The 17,121-nt window shown below is 29.0% G+C and overlaps 1 protein-coding gene across 2 annotated transcripts in view; it reads left to right on the top strand.

The window, feature by feature from the left end:
- The first annotated feature begins 378 nt into the window (after positions 1–378).
- The window catches only part of LOC111637608 (amyloid-beta-like protein), a 92,804-nt gene continuing 76,061 nt past the window's right edge, over positions 379–17,121 (top strand). For both annotated transcript variants that reach the window (XM_023383131.1, XM_023383130.1), the window contains exon 1: positions 379–529. In XM_023383131.1, coding sequence (XP_023238899.1) covers positions 419–529 — 111 coding nt within the window. In that variant the 5' untranslated portion in view covers positions 379–418. The remainder of the gene's footprint in view (positions 530–17,121) is intronic.

Here is a 17,121-nt window from a genome sequence, read left to right as displayed (position 1 = left end):
TCTTCAAAATATTAAATAAACATATATATATATATATATATATGAAAGATAAATGTGACTTATGATATAAACTCGTGTTGTATTTTGTTTATTAATAAAATATAAGGTAAGAAACAAGTTAAACAGTCAGAAGAAAACAATCATAAATAAATCATTATGATATAACTCACGAATTTTAGTAGAAAGATGCAACAGATGGTGAAAAAAGGATGCGCAGCCACCTTAACAAGAAGAACGGCGGCTTTCCCGCATAACATCGAACCATCCACTACGCATGCTCGTTACTTATAGCGCATAATTGTTACGCTTCACGTTATTAGTCGAGAAAGGCGAACGTCACCCAATCGTATCTCTCAACATAAAAGGTTAACTACGTCACTAGTATAGACGTTGATGCTGTTGTCAGGGGCGAAGGAGAATGCGAAATCATTCGAAAGACTTCTTTGAAGCAAAAATGTGGTTGTTTTCCATCTCGATTTTTGTTCTTCTCATATCTATATGCAGTCATCATGCGTTGGCTTACGTAGAAGTGAGTATATTAATTATATATTTTATAAAATATCGCTTATTTTTCTTGTCAATGAATGCAGTTCCAGGGTTAAGTCGTAGTCGTTGTGTCTAAGTATTGATTTTGATCCGAAATGCGAACATTTATCCTAATTTGCTTACATCTTGTTTTAGCTTCTACTATCATTTATATAGACACTTCCTGTCCTTTACACGGATTATTCGAAGATATTTTTATCAGTAACTAGGTCGCTGCTTCACTTTATACTTGCCTTTGCTATTCTGCAAATCTGTCTTTTCTAGAAAAGACACAAGAAAATATACGTCCTCTACACTTTCGAAAACCTTGTCTCTCTCTCAAAACTCCAATAAATAACGAGATGATAACGTTTAAAAATCAAAAAAAAGTAATAAAAAAAATTAGTAATGAAGAAAAATGTAAAATTACCAACAGACAAAATCAATACATTGTTATACTTTTTGATTTTTCTTTTAAAATCGCATTTGTGTTTTTTTTTTCAACAAAAGAAAAAAAAAACAAAATTCAGAAATTAATCAATTTCAATTTTTAAAAAAATATTTCTATAAATATATTGTTGCGTCATGCTGTATTGTTACGTTTTTATCGATTGTTAATATGAAAATGATTAATTTTCGAAATGTAACTGACATATTTTTCGGTATTGAATGAGTTGTTACTTTTGAATTTTTTTTTAAAAAGCAAATTTTATCTTTATTTTATTTTTTTTTAAAGAGGTTAAAACACAATCAGGGCGAGGATAGGTTAAAAGCTTTTATAGTAATGATAATAACGATAAGAAAAAAAAAAAAAGATCTTGCGTCACACCATATGCCAGATGGTTATAGATAAAGTAAAAATAAAACAACTTACACCTGTCCTATCATTAAAGCGTTGTATAAGCGAGACATTTAATCCTATTAAAGTGTACTGTATTACAAACTTTATTAATAGCTAAGATTTTAGTCTCAATATGCTTTATTATAATATATATTGTTACAAATCTGCAACTATAGTCACATGGTTTTATTCATCCAATTAATTCGAACTCAATGGCGCCAATAGTCTGGTCTGGACGTCTGCATTATTGCGTGTTCAATAAAAGTCGGAAAATACAATGGTATTTTACAGTCCTAAAAGACTTATTAAAAATAAAAAAAATTAAAAAAAATTATTATTGAACTAAGAAAGAACATAAATTTTTATTTGGCCTACTTATTTAATTAAATTAGCTTTAAGGAAGGGTGGAAAAACTTATTACTTGACCATTTTTCATCCTTTTCAGCCAGGATTTCTTTAGAGAAAAAAAAAATCTATAAAATATATTTTCCTTACCTTTTCATTGAAATTTTTAAATTATAATTTATAAGCTTCTACAAAAGATTGCCTGTTTAATTTAAAAAACTGAATAAAAGATTTTTAAAAAAATATTAAGCATATAGAATTAATTTTTAAATTTAAATTTATTTTTAAAAATTTAATTTTCATGAGGTAGGAAGATGATGTTTTACTGCATTGTTTCTAAATTTTTGAAAAATAAATAAAATGCGTATTTAAAGTAGACATATACTTGATAAATTATAAAATCGTTGACTGTAATTTAGAATTTATAAAGCTTTAATGATAGAAAGTCTATTTGTGGGTAAAAAGACAGCAGTACAAAATTTGCCTTTCTCTAAACTTTATTGGAAAAATTACATTAATATGTATCATACTTTAAATGACATAAAATCAACAATAGATTTCTTATGTAAATATTAAATTATTCATAAGTAATATTTTAGTTATGCTTGTCAAAAATGATTAAAATATGATGAAGGAAAGCATTTATTTGCTATTATCATTATAGAGAAAAAAAGAAAAAAATAGTATATTCATTGTTAGTTAGAAAAATAAGGAAATTCTTTGTGACATTTAGAAATAATGCAATTGCTTACCATATTTGAATAAAATTCTGTTGGGAATTTGTTAAAATTGATTTGCTTTCATATTAAAATAAATACATTTTTGTTAATGTGTGTATAATGTTTAAATTTATGTCATAAATGTTTTTAAAAGTTACAGTTTTTAACATTTAGCTGTCCAATCTTTTAATTAGTGATACAAATCTTGATAGATATACTTATAATCTTATTAAATATTCTATTCATGCCTGAAAGATGAATAATAGGATGTATTTTTGAATTAGTATCACATATGGTAAATGCATTATTAATCAGTAATACTTCCTAATGCTTTTTCTACAGTCATGTGTGATAAACAGCATGTTAAAAACATTACTAGCTTAAATCTAAAGATATTAATTGGAAATAGCTCTGTAGAGACGAAGAAATTCAATTTTAGTAGAAGTGGTATAAATAAATTGCATATGATTATTTATTTATTAAAATATTTAAGTGAATGTCAACAAAAAGGGATCAAATTTTAAATTGTTTTGAAATTTTTAATATCTTTAGTAATTAAATTTATTAAATCTGCACATTGGAATTTTATTTTTCAATATTTTGTTTTATTAAAAGAGTAAAGGAATATGTTTGTTTTATTGCTTAATGGACCCATTTACAATTTTTGTTATGTATACTGTCTTGAAGCTATAATATAGCTACTTTTTTTGCTATTTCTTTAAAACTTTACTCATTTTACTTGATCTTAACCATTTGAGAATAGTCATGTTTAGTCATTTAAGTTGGTCTTAAACATTTTAGGAATAGCCATAACTCCATTGTGTTATTTTTATATCTTTATTTTGGCATAAAGAATTAAAGTACACAAAATTTACTTTAAAAATTACTTTTTAAGATAGTTTTATGGACTTTAAAGCTATAATATCACTATTAAAATTGGAATCTTTCTTCATGAGATATTGATTATGTATTTAAAGTTTGAGTAATAAGAGTTTAACTAATTATTTTCTTTAGAAATTTAATCTATCATTTTAGATAGATTAAATTTCATTATTATTTATGTTTATAATGATAATTGGGATGGACTGTATGCATGGGCTTCGTGTTTAAATTTGTACAATGTGTGATTAATAGTGCATTTTTTTCATTAAAGTGACTCATTGCTCATTTGCATTGAATAAACTTTTGCGATAGAATTAAAGATAAAATTGATTAATCTGAACCGGTGGGCTAGAAGACACGCTCCCTATAGATTCAAATTGGTCCATAGTTATGTAGCTTTAAAGTAAGTCAGTATTAATCTTACTCCAAATTTTACTGTCTAAGAACCCATTAAGAGATGCACTCATCCTTGAAATGAAATGTAAATGACAATCCATTACCTAGAGATGTGTTAATGGTAAGATATTTTCCTTTAGAATTCGGCCACTTTCCCGATGCAGTGTTTGTTGGATCAAATTGAACATCTAGAATTACATAATTCATTTGTTTATCCATTTTTCAGCATCCACGATGAAGATGTAGATGTGGTATTATTTTGTTGCGTCCGGATTGTCAGAGTGGATAAGTCATTTCAATTTTTCCTCTCGAATGATTAAAGAATGAAAGACAACAGGAATGTTGACATATTTTTATCATTTGATTTTAAATTTTGTTGGATCGACAATTAAATTTAGAGATTTTTATACGTACATAAAGTTGATGGTGTGGTTTTAAATGTCGTGAATTGTTTGTTACTATTTTTAAAAAATAATAATCTTAAATAAGGAAATTATTAAATAGATTTAGGTAAAGAGGAAATATTTAAGCAAAGTGGTTTGTTCTCTTATTTAAAACTTTAAAATCAATTCTGTTTTAAACATATAATTTAAAGTACATTTTTAATGTCCTCATACACACATAATAATATTTTAGAATTGCATTGCTTTTTAAAGTTCAACAGAGTTTATTCTGTGATGGAAAAAGTTATAATGAGCATTTAAAATTAATTATGAATATTCATCTGAAATTATTTTTTTATTAAGGCTTAATAAAGTAATATATGAAGAATAATCATTAATTTTTATAAATAGGTAGTTATAAAAAAAAGAAAAAAATATTTAATTTATAATGTGAGAAAGTTTGAAATTAAAACTATTACATATGTTATTTCATTGTGGAATAAGATATTTGAAATTTAAATTCATTTCTATTGAAATGCAATTTGTTTTTAATGAATTTATTGGAAACGTTCAGCTGTTTTTTGCAATCAAATATTAAAAAATATTTTTTTAGATCAAATTAATTCAATTTGAAATTTGTTTTTGTGAAAGTTTAGTGAGGAGAATGTTAGGTGAAATTGACTTCAAGTTGAGTAAATCATAGTATATGCTGGTATCTGCTTGCTGTTTAATACTGGAAGATGGACTGATATGAAATGAATGTACCTGATACTTTAATTTATGGTCAAGATATATCTTTTAGCATACATTATGATGGCAAATTCTCATCGAAATCAAGCATATATTATAGTATTAGGCTGTTTTTATTGACACTAACATCATTTTATTTGTTTTGTTCTACAGTAATAAGTAAAATTTAAATTGTGTATATTTAAAATTTTTAAAATTGAAATCATTTATTTCAATATTGAATATTGAAATATTTATCAATATTTTTCTAATATTTATGCATGTATTTTGAATATATTACTAAGAATGAGACTTTAAAATTCTAAAGTAAAGATTAGCAGCTAAAGTTCAAAATATATAAGCATTTCATTAGATGGAAAGCTTTTAAATAATAGCATTATTAATTTACAATTGAAGTATAAAAAGTTCATATTGAGGAATTTTAATTTTTAGAGATAATTATTATTTATTTATAAAAAGTATAAGAATTGATATACTTCTGTCTGTTTTTAAAGTATGATTCAGTTTGTAGAATATGTTGTGCAATGTAATTAATAAATAATATGAACTTGAATTTCTCATGATTTACCATTTCCAGAAAATAATGATTTCATGATATTTTTAGGTTAAGATAGTCCATAATTCTGGAGGAATTCCAAATTGATATTCTTCATAAAACATATAGTTGCCCTAAATTTGCGTTATCTATAATATTAAGTTAGGCGACCATATTCATCTGCAATGTTATATCAAAATAATTATATTCTTTTATTTAACTTACATAAAACTAAATCTTTAGAACAAAGTCTATAAATTGAAGTACTCACCACTGTTTCTTAATGCTATCATTCTAGACTTTAGAGAAGATTACCTCCTTTGTTGGTAATCTTCTCTAAGGTTTATTGGGTCATTGTGCATTGATTAACTTTATTGAAGACCAAAGCAAACAGTAATTAAGAAAAGAAAAATGATTTATGCTAATTTTCATGAAAATCAAATAATTTATACTAAAATATTCAGACTAGAATGCTGTAGTGGTTATGATCTCAATTATTCACTTGTCCACAGAGAACATGATTTCATAGAATTTAAAGGGTATATTTCAAAGTTCAATTTTTAGATATAAATGATGATTTTTCAAATGTCTGAATTTAGATTTTTCTTTAATATCTTCTCCTGAAAGAATAATTTTTTGTTTTTAATGAATAAAAGATGTCACTCATTGAGATGCTTGTGTGGCTTAAAATATTGTGAAGCAGATTATGAAAGAATTCCTAATTTTATTTGAAGTGACTAATTTTTAATACATTTCTCTCTTATATAGTGGAAATACAATAACTTTTGACTTTCTAAAAACATAATTCTAAAAAAAAAATTCTTTATATGATCGGTCTTATAGAGTTATTGGATAAAATATAATGCCGTTTGACAGAATTCACCTTTACAAAAGTTTTTTTCTTCGTTACTGTGTGAACTGTGAAAGTGCATGAAAGCCAAGATAACGGCTAGAGACTATCCACTATCTTTTTCTAAAGAAGCGAATTTACTTGTCCAGTGAATTCGGGAAGACCAGTATAATTTGATCTCTACAAAAATCGATGTTGAGCAATGATGACTACATCTGGGTGTATAACACGTATTGAGAAGAAGAGACCTGAAACTACAGCTACTCCGGTTAGGATCTTTATCGATTAGTAAAACGGATAAAAGGATAAATGTCATTTATGACTCGAGGTGGAAGATGGCTCGCCCGGAGCAGTTTATAAAACCTCTGAAAATAGTCAAAGAAACCGACTTTTTAAAAGATCCAGGCGCCAATGATTTTGTGGAAACGTGATTTAGGAAAGTAAAACTTTCGACCCTTCTTTCTCTCTCTCTTTTTTCCCCCTTTCTTCTAGTTTACTCAAGAATTAATGGTTCTTTCACGAAATTTTATGGAAGTTTCATTAAGCTTTGGCATATCAGCCATTTTAACGATGTTTAGAGTTATCTTTGGAATCTGTTAGAGTTTATCTTTGCTGCTTTTTTCTCCTTCAAAGTCAGAGGAAAAATAAAACAAATTGATGTATTTAAAGATTTTTCAATTAAATTCTTTTTGTAACGAGACTATTAAGGAAATTTTTGAAAGTGGAAAAACTCAACAATCTTTCATGCACCAATTTTTTAATGCATTACTTTTTTTTTATGCGGCTGCAATGAGTTTCAATCAATTTGGACCGTGTAAAATAATCAAAATTGGCTCAGAGGCTTCGTAAAAATATATTTTTGCTCGAGGACGTTCTTTTTTTTTAATATGTTTGTTTGATACGTAAACGGAACTAGCGCAGTTCAGTTGGGAATTTAATAATTTGATGAATTTATATTATTAAATTTAGTTTGGTTGTGTAAGGCAGATAATTATCTCGATGCCCTTCTGATGTTTGTACCCTTAGATAATTGAAATTTGCGAATAATTATTGGAAATGGGTTAATGATTAGAATGAAGCAAAGCTCCTAGTACACCAGCACAAATAACTTTTGCAAAGTTTGCAATATTGGATAATAAAGCAGAAATTGAAATAAGTTGGCATTTAATTTCAATGGTTTTAAACACAATTTCGTAATTTTAACCGAATTATAAATTTTAATGCAAAGATTTCACTCGAATTCTTAATCGTAGAGCAAAGTACTGTACATGTATGATGAATTGTACAATTTTTGTTATTGAAATTTGGAATTTAGAAATTAGTACAAAATTCCTAATCGATGCGTGCTGTTTTGTAATGTTGGATTAATTCTACAATTTAGTCTGTGTTTATGAAAACACAGCTTTACCGTTCAGTACTACTATTAATGTTCCTAGACGGCTATAAATTCGGTTTTAAGTAGTCTGTGAGATTTCCTAAATTTAGTTCGCATGTTAATCGTTTACCGACACAGAATTTGCATTAATTCATGTGGAAAAGCAAATATTCCGGAAGATTACTTTAANGGTGGCAGCCTACCACTCTGGGGACCCAGGATTGTTTTTTTATTTTTAACTCTTTCCTATCCACAGAGCGGAGTTAAGAAAAACTCCAAATAGTTATGCTATTTCAAATAATAATAAGAAGAAATATGTAAAATTTCCTCTTATTATTATTATTACGAGTGTCTCGTCACTTTATTTTTCCAGAATTATTTTTCCGTATTTCTACAAAAAATCATAAATTATTTCCTTATTTCCTGTTTTTTTTTATTTTTAACTATTAAAATGTTTTAAGAAAGATCACAATTTTGTAATTTCGGGTCAGTTGAGTCGTCATTGTTTAATGTCCAGCGCTTTGTTAAGTACCTTAATTCTGTGTAGTGCTGCTTTAGTGCTTTGTCAGTAGTTTTTAAGGTCTATTGATAGAATTTATGAAGTTTTCGTGCCCGAATTTAACCATTTCTGAAATGAGTTTTAATAAATTATATAGTTTAAATAAACATTTATAAAACACATTTTATTGTCGAAGTGACCTAAATATTTTTTATTACTCTAATTATCCTTCTTCTGACCTCTACTGAAACCGTATAGAATAATGAAGTACTTATTGTATAAATCGATGCTGTTTACTGTCTGACCTTCTTACAGAAAACAAATTTAAGATTTATAAAATCTCTCTGGAGGTTACGAATCTCTATCATTAAAAAAACAAGAGAAAGTATTTTGTTTATTTTACGAGTGCTGTAAACTATGACTTGGGTGGCCTTTTATCTGGTACCTTAGGTGGCCCTTAAGGTCCTTAGGTGGCCCTTTTATGTATCGTAGGTGGTCTGCTCTGTATTTTTCAGCCTCTCTGTATGAATTATATAACGTTACGAGACTACAATATCGAAATAATCAGTGTGTTACTGAAAAAAATATATATAAATTGTCTGTATGGTAGTTTTATAATTTATAAAAAATGCCTTCTATAGATATATAATTTATAATAGAATTATTGGTAAAATTTTAAATTTATGAGGTTAAAAAGAAAGCGCACTTTTATAAATTTTAAAACTCCATCACGTGTACTCATCAGTTTTGTTACATATTTCATTCATAGGAACAACCGCTTCTCTTAGAATGCAATGCGATTCGGATGGGATAAACCGGAAGCAGGTGGTAGACACATCCAGCTAAATCTAGTCAAACTACTTTAGAAGGGAGGACTTGACTGGAGAATAAAACAGCTGGTCGATAGTAAATACCTTTTCCGACTCAAGTAAAATAATACGCGAGTTCATAATTAGATGCCGATCATGTTGGCCATTGATTTTATAAACCCGAATGATTTAAATTTCAAATAAAATTTCACCCAAAAAAATGTTGCCCCTAGCAATTTTTTGAAGGTTTCACTGCTTAATAAATACGTCTGAATCCATTATGTAATTGCCTAGATGCCATACTCGAATATATATATATATATATATATATATATATATACTGGATGTAATAAGGCGAAATTGTGTTGAGAAGTAGGTTTTTTTTATTCAGCACGTTCGTTTTCTGTCGATGAGATTTATCGAGTTTAACAAACTTTTCCAATTTTAAAAGAAAATCATACAATCTCCACCCCTTTGGACGGTGGTGGTAGCTTGTTTACCGTTTTGCTCGAGTAGTTTGGATTGTTTTTCGCAAGAGATGAGTCTCAGCTGGTTTGGAGGACACTAATTTGTCTGCAAATAAAATATTCTCGGATGCCAATCCAATATTCGCCACACGGTTTCTTCTCACTGTTCTGATTCTCCGCGACTCTCGACCCGTTCAATTTTGTCTTATCATTGTCCCCTTTGTGATGGATTTTTGTTGTTCCCCGATGCAGTTGCTGCGATGATCATCAATTCTACCGACTTCTGTTATACGATTTATGACAGTCAACTTTAGCTATTTCTCTAGCTAAATCTACCGCTTCGATTGTAATGTTTTAATATGAAAAACTATCACGTTCCTTTCCAACGTCTTCTCCCTCTAAAACGTCGATTCTTCTTCACCTTGCACCAAAGCCTGCGGTAGATTACGCTTAAGTACTGTATGCCTTAATAATGAAGATTAGGTTCCGGAAATTACGCTTATGAATATTTCATGCGGGTAGCATTAAAAGAGTTGTGTTTCTTTCTAATCTATAAGTTCCCCTGCCTTAATTATTACTCTGAATATTTTTATGCGCAAAATTCGACCCCGTTCAATTTCTATTTAAACACAAAACAGACACCGAACATTTCTGTTTTGCATTCTATATTAGTAATTCTACGAAGGTGTAGGTCTGTCGGTACTTCGTATATCTCGAAAAACTGGTATTTCGTGACGTTAAGGTCATACAATCCGAGACACTATTCCTTCCGAGAAGTACCAGGAATGATTCTAAAATTTGATTTTTTTTTTCGTCAAATAGTTGATGGAAGGATGTTTGTTATCACTGTGTTATTAAAATCGACTGTATTTCCTGTATTTTTGCAATTAATGATTGTAGCATTAGTTGCGTGAACAGTTTCCGCTCGCTTCTGTTCATTGTCGATAAATCGCTGACGGCTGATAACTAGAAATGCAGAAAACTTAATTGTTTTTTAATATTGTGTTTAATAACAGAATAATTTAAGATTTTTATCAAAATATTAAAAAAAATATCGCGGCGAAATCTTAAGAAAAATAATAACAAAGATGGCCTTGTTGATTTCGAGACAGTTTTCTCCTTTCTGGGGCCGGAATTAAGTACTAAGTTCTTTTAGATTGTGTTTTAATGTGAAGGAAAATCTTTCTACGAAAATGATTTTAATGGAAACTTGAATTTTTTAAGGAAATTTCAGTAAATAATTTATCTTAAAAGAAGAAAAATATAATAGAAGAGCTTAAAGATTTAAAGTAAGAACATCTGCGAATTTTAAAGAAAAATGTGAATAAATTTTAAAAATAATTCCGATTTAACCATTAAGAGAATATTTGAAAGTTTTTGATTTAAAATAATTTTAACGTAGTTTATTTTTCTCGAAATTTTTCAACACAAAATAATAATAAAAAAAACCGAAAGAAAAGATGAAAAATTACAACCAGAACATCTGTAATTCTAGTCATAGTTTTAAGGTAATTTAATGTAAATAAAAATAAATGTTGGAAAATAAATTTACGTTAGAAAAAATTATAAATAATCTTGCTGCACGTACGAGAAAATGTACAGAATTTCAGTAGAATATAGTTATTCGCTTGCAATACCGGATTAAATTATTATTCCGAGTGTATTACGTCGACGTGAATTTACAGAAAAGAAAATAACGATGTTACCGAATTAAACTTATATTCATTCTTTGTAACATGTCAACTAATAGAAATAAAATGTTTTCGTTACAGGAAAACTAACAAGAAAAGCGTACGGTCGCTGCAATAAAATTCCGTTTGATGTACAATAGTTCTCTAGAGATCTGTCACATTTGTGTTATGTTGAGAGAAAGTATATATTCTTTCACTCAACTCAACAATACAAATTCACCCGAGTCAACATGTTTTTTTTTTTCCTTATTCTTTTTATTCTCTTCTCCCTCTCTTCATTCGTCATCATCTGATGATAACGTAATACAATTCATCAGTTTAAAGAAGAAAAAAATACGAGGAGAGATGCAACTAACGATGTTTTGTACTTAAGTAACGACAGATACAAATGCTAGTTGAGTGAAATCCTGGCCTGAACTTCTCTCATAATTCAAGCTCTGCAGCTATTTTAAATATTAATGTATATGTGTTAGGAGTTTTGTATAGCGGCGCTGCAACGATTAATAAGATAAATTTGATATAATGGTTAGTCGGGGCCAAGGTTTTTGACCTGTCATGCCTACTCTTCGTGGCTCGCTTTATGCAAAATGCACTTGATTATGATCTATTGCTGATCAGAATAATTGAATCGAACCATTTATTTTTGTATTATTTTAGCTACTTATCCCATTTTAAAAATCGTTACAATTAATTTGGTTCGTTCAATATATCCTTTTTTTTTTAAAAAATTGATTTTCGTTTATTTAAGCCTTCGTTGCTACGAGGAAAGATCGAAAAATATATTCAACTTCACATCTATTGATTGTAATTTGCGTAGTAAATGTAGAGGACATAACACGAAACGATGCAAGCTCAGTTAGGAATTTTTAGTTTCTGTTGAATTTGAAATTTTATCGAAAACTCCTCGTAAAATGTAATTTCTTCAAGCATTTAGAGGAATAATGAAATGCTAATTAGTAAGAGATACTTTTTTTTTCTTTATTTAAAAAAACTAATTTGCCAAGTACCTTCGACCCCATTACAACTCTGGATCGTTGGGTGAAGGTGAAAACATTTACTTAATATTCTTTCAATGTTAAATTGCGAAACAAGTTTAAGCAATTTAAAAGTATGCAAATTCTAAATATATTTTCGTATTTTAAGTATATAAAGTATACATTGTTTAATGTATTTGTGAATAAAATTCCAGTTGGAATCCTTTGCTGCATCGATAACTTGTAATTCGTTTAAGGAGTGTAGAATAAAAAAAGAAAGATGCTAATTACAGAAGAGGCTTTCAGGAAAGACATGTAGATTCTTATGACCCATTATTATGCTATGGATCGGAGGGTAACAATTTACAATATGTTTTTTAAGCCGCATTCCTGTCAGACTAAATAGTATGGGGGATTTTTTTTTAAAGTATTAACTGTTGTTATAGAATGTAACTTGCGAAGTAAGTTATACATGTTAAATTTGTTAAAGGGAGATGGATTTTACACTTCGGTTTTCATCGGTATTTTAACACAAAACACCACTTAGATTCTATTCGCTTTACTTCCATTTAGTAATTTGTTTTAAGTAGTTTAGAATAATAAAAGGCAATTACCAGGAGGTATTTTTACCTAAAAACTGTAATTTGCAGTTACCTCGGGCCTATTACAACGTGGTGAATCATCACGTTGGCGTAAATGACCATTTCTTCGCTTAGTATTCCTTCAAGAGTAGACTAAATAGTGCCATAACATCCAGGTCAGAAATCTCACGAGTCATATGAAGTTATAATGTTAATGGTTTTTGTCTTGGGATCATTTCCTGTAATAAAGAGAAGTCTCTACAAACGATACTTTTGGCGAAAAATGAATAAAAAAGAAATGCACCCCGTCGACAAATTTAATTCCGTTTTTTGCCCGTCGATACTCATAAAATTTTCTACAGCACGTATCGAAAATTATCATTGTTTAATTTAGTTGAGTAGAGGTAACTTGACTGATTTGCACTTAATTTGATCGATGACTTCCTTCATTAATTAAGTATTAAACAATGAAGCTCGTATGCGTAAAATACGCCAGACAACATCGAACAATAATGGCGGGGTTCTCTCTCTCTATGCTAATCCCTGCGCGAGTCGAAGGGGGACTAACAATGTGACGTCGGCCATTTTGACGTGTAGCCACCCTGTCGTTAGGGTGGAGCCACGTTCAAGGGGGGAAAGAAATGCGTCATATTTTAAGCATTAAACTAGTCTCTAAATATCAATGAAATTGTTAAATTCCCCCAGGCTAATAAATAGCGTAACCCGGTGCATGTTTTTCGTAACGATAATCATTTATTGACGTGCATATTTCAAAACATTTTTAATACATTCATTCGATGTCGTAAATGATGGAGTGTTACGTTGCAAGAAGAGCACGTTGCTGCCCGTTACTAGTTTAAATAATCGCCCATTACAGGGGAGTGACATTAAGAACCGTGGTATGGCCATTTCTTTATAATCTGCTCGAAATGACGTGAGCAACGCGCGCGTGTGTGGGATGTGTTGGAAAGCGATAATGGACAAACAACTCCCAAAACGTCTTGCCACCCGAAAGAATGCTCGACATTTATTCTCTTGTTAGTATCTTTCCCAACTGACGTTACAAGTTTGTTATCGCTACAATGAACCAAATTAAAAACGTGGATACAAATAATGAATCGGGACCGAATTCGAGGAGGTGGGTTTTTATGGTTAACGATGGCACACACGTTTAATATATTTTTATCGTCGTCATTAAATTAGGGTTTTAAATATGGAAAAAAAATTTCAAAAAATATGTAGGGCAGAGATAAGTTATTTATGCAGATGATAAATATTTTATGAAGGAATTCTTGAACAATTACAGAGCACAACCTATTTTAATCATGCGGGTTCGCTCCACATTAATTTTGATAGCAGCGCGATGTTGGGTGCATTCGACATGTAATTACTTCAAAAAAGGGGAAATTTTTTGAAAAAAATCTCATTAAATTTGATTTTTTTTCAATTCTAAGAACTATCGTTTTGAAAAAAAATCCTTTATTGATTTTTAGAAAATCTGTAATAGATTATTGAGCATTTTATATGCTGTAAAATTTACCATTTCTTTTTTTTTCTAGTAAACTTATAACTCTGATGGCTCCAATTTTTTTTTGTAAGTTTATTTTTATAAGATGCCGATCCAGATTTTTATTATTGATGATCGTACATCCTAAAATTTCCGCTCCGTTGAAGTGCTTAAACTCTTGCCCCCATCCTACGATTTAAGTAGGTGTTGATAACACGTTAACCCGTGGCATCTCCAAAAAACTGTTAAAATATTTAGAAAGAACATAAATCATTAGGGGATATCGAGTGCTAACATGCCACTTAATCACCAATACTTTTTCTGATATTTCAGAAATGTTAAATATGTTAATTTAGACGTGCGAAGTGGTTTTCTGTTGCATCTACTCCCTTACGAGTACCATAATTGAGTGTGGATGTGTTCCTAGCCTTAAAAGTGGATCCCGCACTTAACGAAAGGAAATGTAAGGTAATAAGGAAGATATTTTACAACCATAAAAGGTTTATTAATTCATATCGAAACGTTTATGCAAGGGTGAACAGCATAAAACACGTTTAACAAGTTTAATTTTGATTGGTAAAAATGTAGGCCTTACTTAATTACGTTATCAAAAGGGGGTAATGTTGCAGAAGTTTTCATTTTTCCAAAGGGACTAAATAGCAGAACTTTAAGAGAAATTTTGCTTAATTTGTTTGACAAACTTTCATTTATCTACAAGACAAATATTCTAAAATAGTTGATAGTTTTACTATGGACGTCATTTATAATTAGAAAGGAAGTTTTGTTAATGGCATTATGCCATTTCTCTAAGGTTCTAAATTTTCTATTTTAATTTTCTCTCCTATATGCTATTGACAGTGTGTAGTAACAGAAGAAAGATCGTCGATGTACGGTGTTGTTATACACCTTTTCGAAACAATTAATTTTACCAGCAAACGAATGGCGAAAGTTCAAAATTCATCATAAATTTTTCAGTCACGTTACAAGAAAATAAAAATAGAGAAAATTCCCAAAATTTAAGTAACGTTATCCTGTGATAAAGGACGTGAGTTTATTGATAATGCAGTTGTTTAAAATCGAAGCGAGAGTTTTTAAGATAATTGTAATTATTAATCGATAAAATTCAAGAATTTTTCTAGAGAAATAAAAAGTAGGAAAAAAATAATAAAAAAAAAATCGAAAAAATATCGATTCGAGAACGAACAAAATTACACAAGATAATTGTAAATTATATATAAAATGATTAGTTTAATCAGCATTAAAATTCTTTATTCGTTATGTAATAAAAAACTTTTTATATTTGTTTTCATTAAATTTATTCAGTTATTTTTTTTATTATTAACTTAAAAAAAAAAGATTAAATCGGTTCAAATTTCGAATATTCCAAATCGGCGAATTTTTTTTATTATTTAAATTTCGAAATAAATTATTTTAAATTTAAAAATTTTGTATAAAAGAGATGGAAAATGACTTATAAAATGATTTTAATGCCAGTTTTTTTTTATTTTGGTGGTAAATTTTAAGTATATTTGAAGGAAGAGAAAGCACAATAAAATAGTTTTTTCGTGTTTAATTAAAATATTAAGCTTAAAATTTGATATTTACAAAATTTTTCATAAAGAAAACATTTTATATGAAGCAATGTAAAGCATTTGTTTATATTTTGGATAAATTTGAAATTTTTCGGTTTTGGATTGCTGCAAGTTAAGGTACTTGAAAAATGATTTTAATGCCAGTTTTTTTTTATTTTGGTGGTAAATTTTAAGTATATTTGAAGGAAGAGAAAGCACAATAAAATAGTTTTTTCGTGTTTAATTAAAATATTAAGCTTAAAATTTGATATTTACAAAATTTTTCATAAAGAAAACATTTTATATGAAGCACAATGTAAAGCATTTGTTTATATTTTGGATAAATTTGAAATTTTTCGGTTTTGGATTGCTGCAAGTTAAGGTACTTGAAATTAACACATTCTCATTACGCTGATTGGTTTGAGGCATCGGGGCGTGTTTATTCCGTATCAGGATTGCTTCGCTATTGGATAAATCTCCCATCGATCATAACTCGATCGCCATTTTTGGCGTTTTCGTCTTATTACTAATATTAACCAATCAACAAAATGAATACACCGTCATACAACTTGCCACATAATTCTTAAGATGATCCTAGGTGGAAACTAAGCAAAATCAATTACATTAAAGATACTTTCAACCTCAGACTCGTACCTTAACAGGGATGGCATTGAATTACGTCACAACTTATACACTAAATGCTAAACCCAAATGCGTAGGTATCGTTAAGGGAGGCGATTTCTTGCGAGAATTGTGTAGGTTTTTGGTACACTATCGAAATACATGTTAGGAAGTGGAATTTTTGGTAATTTAAGTGTTTCAAGTTATGTTAATTTGAATAATACAAAGGCGATAGTATAATTTATTCTTTGATAGAAGCTTTCGTTAATTTAATTTAAGAGTGCTTTAATCACTATTGCTATAGGGATAAGATAGAAGGTAATTTAATAAATCTAGAAAATTAATCTTTTGATAAGTAGAAAGTGGCTAAATCAAAACAATTAGATATTTTCGAATAACTTTGAGGTATTGAAATCTTCCGAAATTGTGTAGTTTTTAAGAGAAACCATATGTATCAATTGTATTACGAGGTGGAAGAATGCCCCCACTACGCCATAATTAACTGAAGTTACACGATACATTTTGAAGTCCTTTGTTTATTCATCCCGTTAATCCAATTATTCTCGGTTACGTATCTCGTTAGAGGAAGAAATAGATGACTTATCATACATGACATCCCGTATCAACGTGTAACTGGCAGATAGGAAAAGTTAAAATGTCAGCAGAAAAATATCAATGTTGTCGTTTTTTCCTCTCTACTTTTAATCATTTCTCGCTTTTACGGAAGCATTCCTACCTTCACAAATCTCTTTTCTACTTGGTTAAGCGCGAAGTGAATGGTAAAAAATAAAAAATAAAAA

This window comes from Centruroides sculpturatus, unplaced genomic scaffold, assembly GCF_000671375.1.
Source record: "Centruroides sculpturatus isolate CEXI.00-Female unplaced genomic scaffold, Cexi_2.0 scaffold842, whole genome shotgun sequence".
Lineage (NCBI taxonomy): Eukaryota > Metazoa > Arthropoda > Arachnida > Scorpiones > Buthidae > Centruroides > Centruroides sculpturatus.
This window is presented reverse-complemented; position numbering and strand designations above follow the sequence as displayed.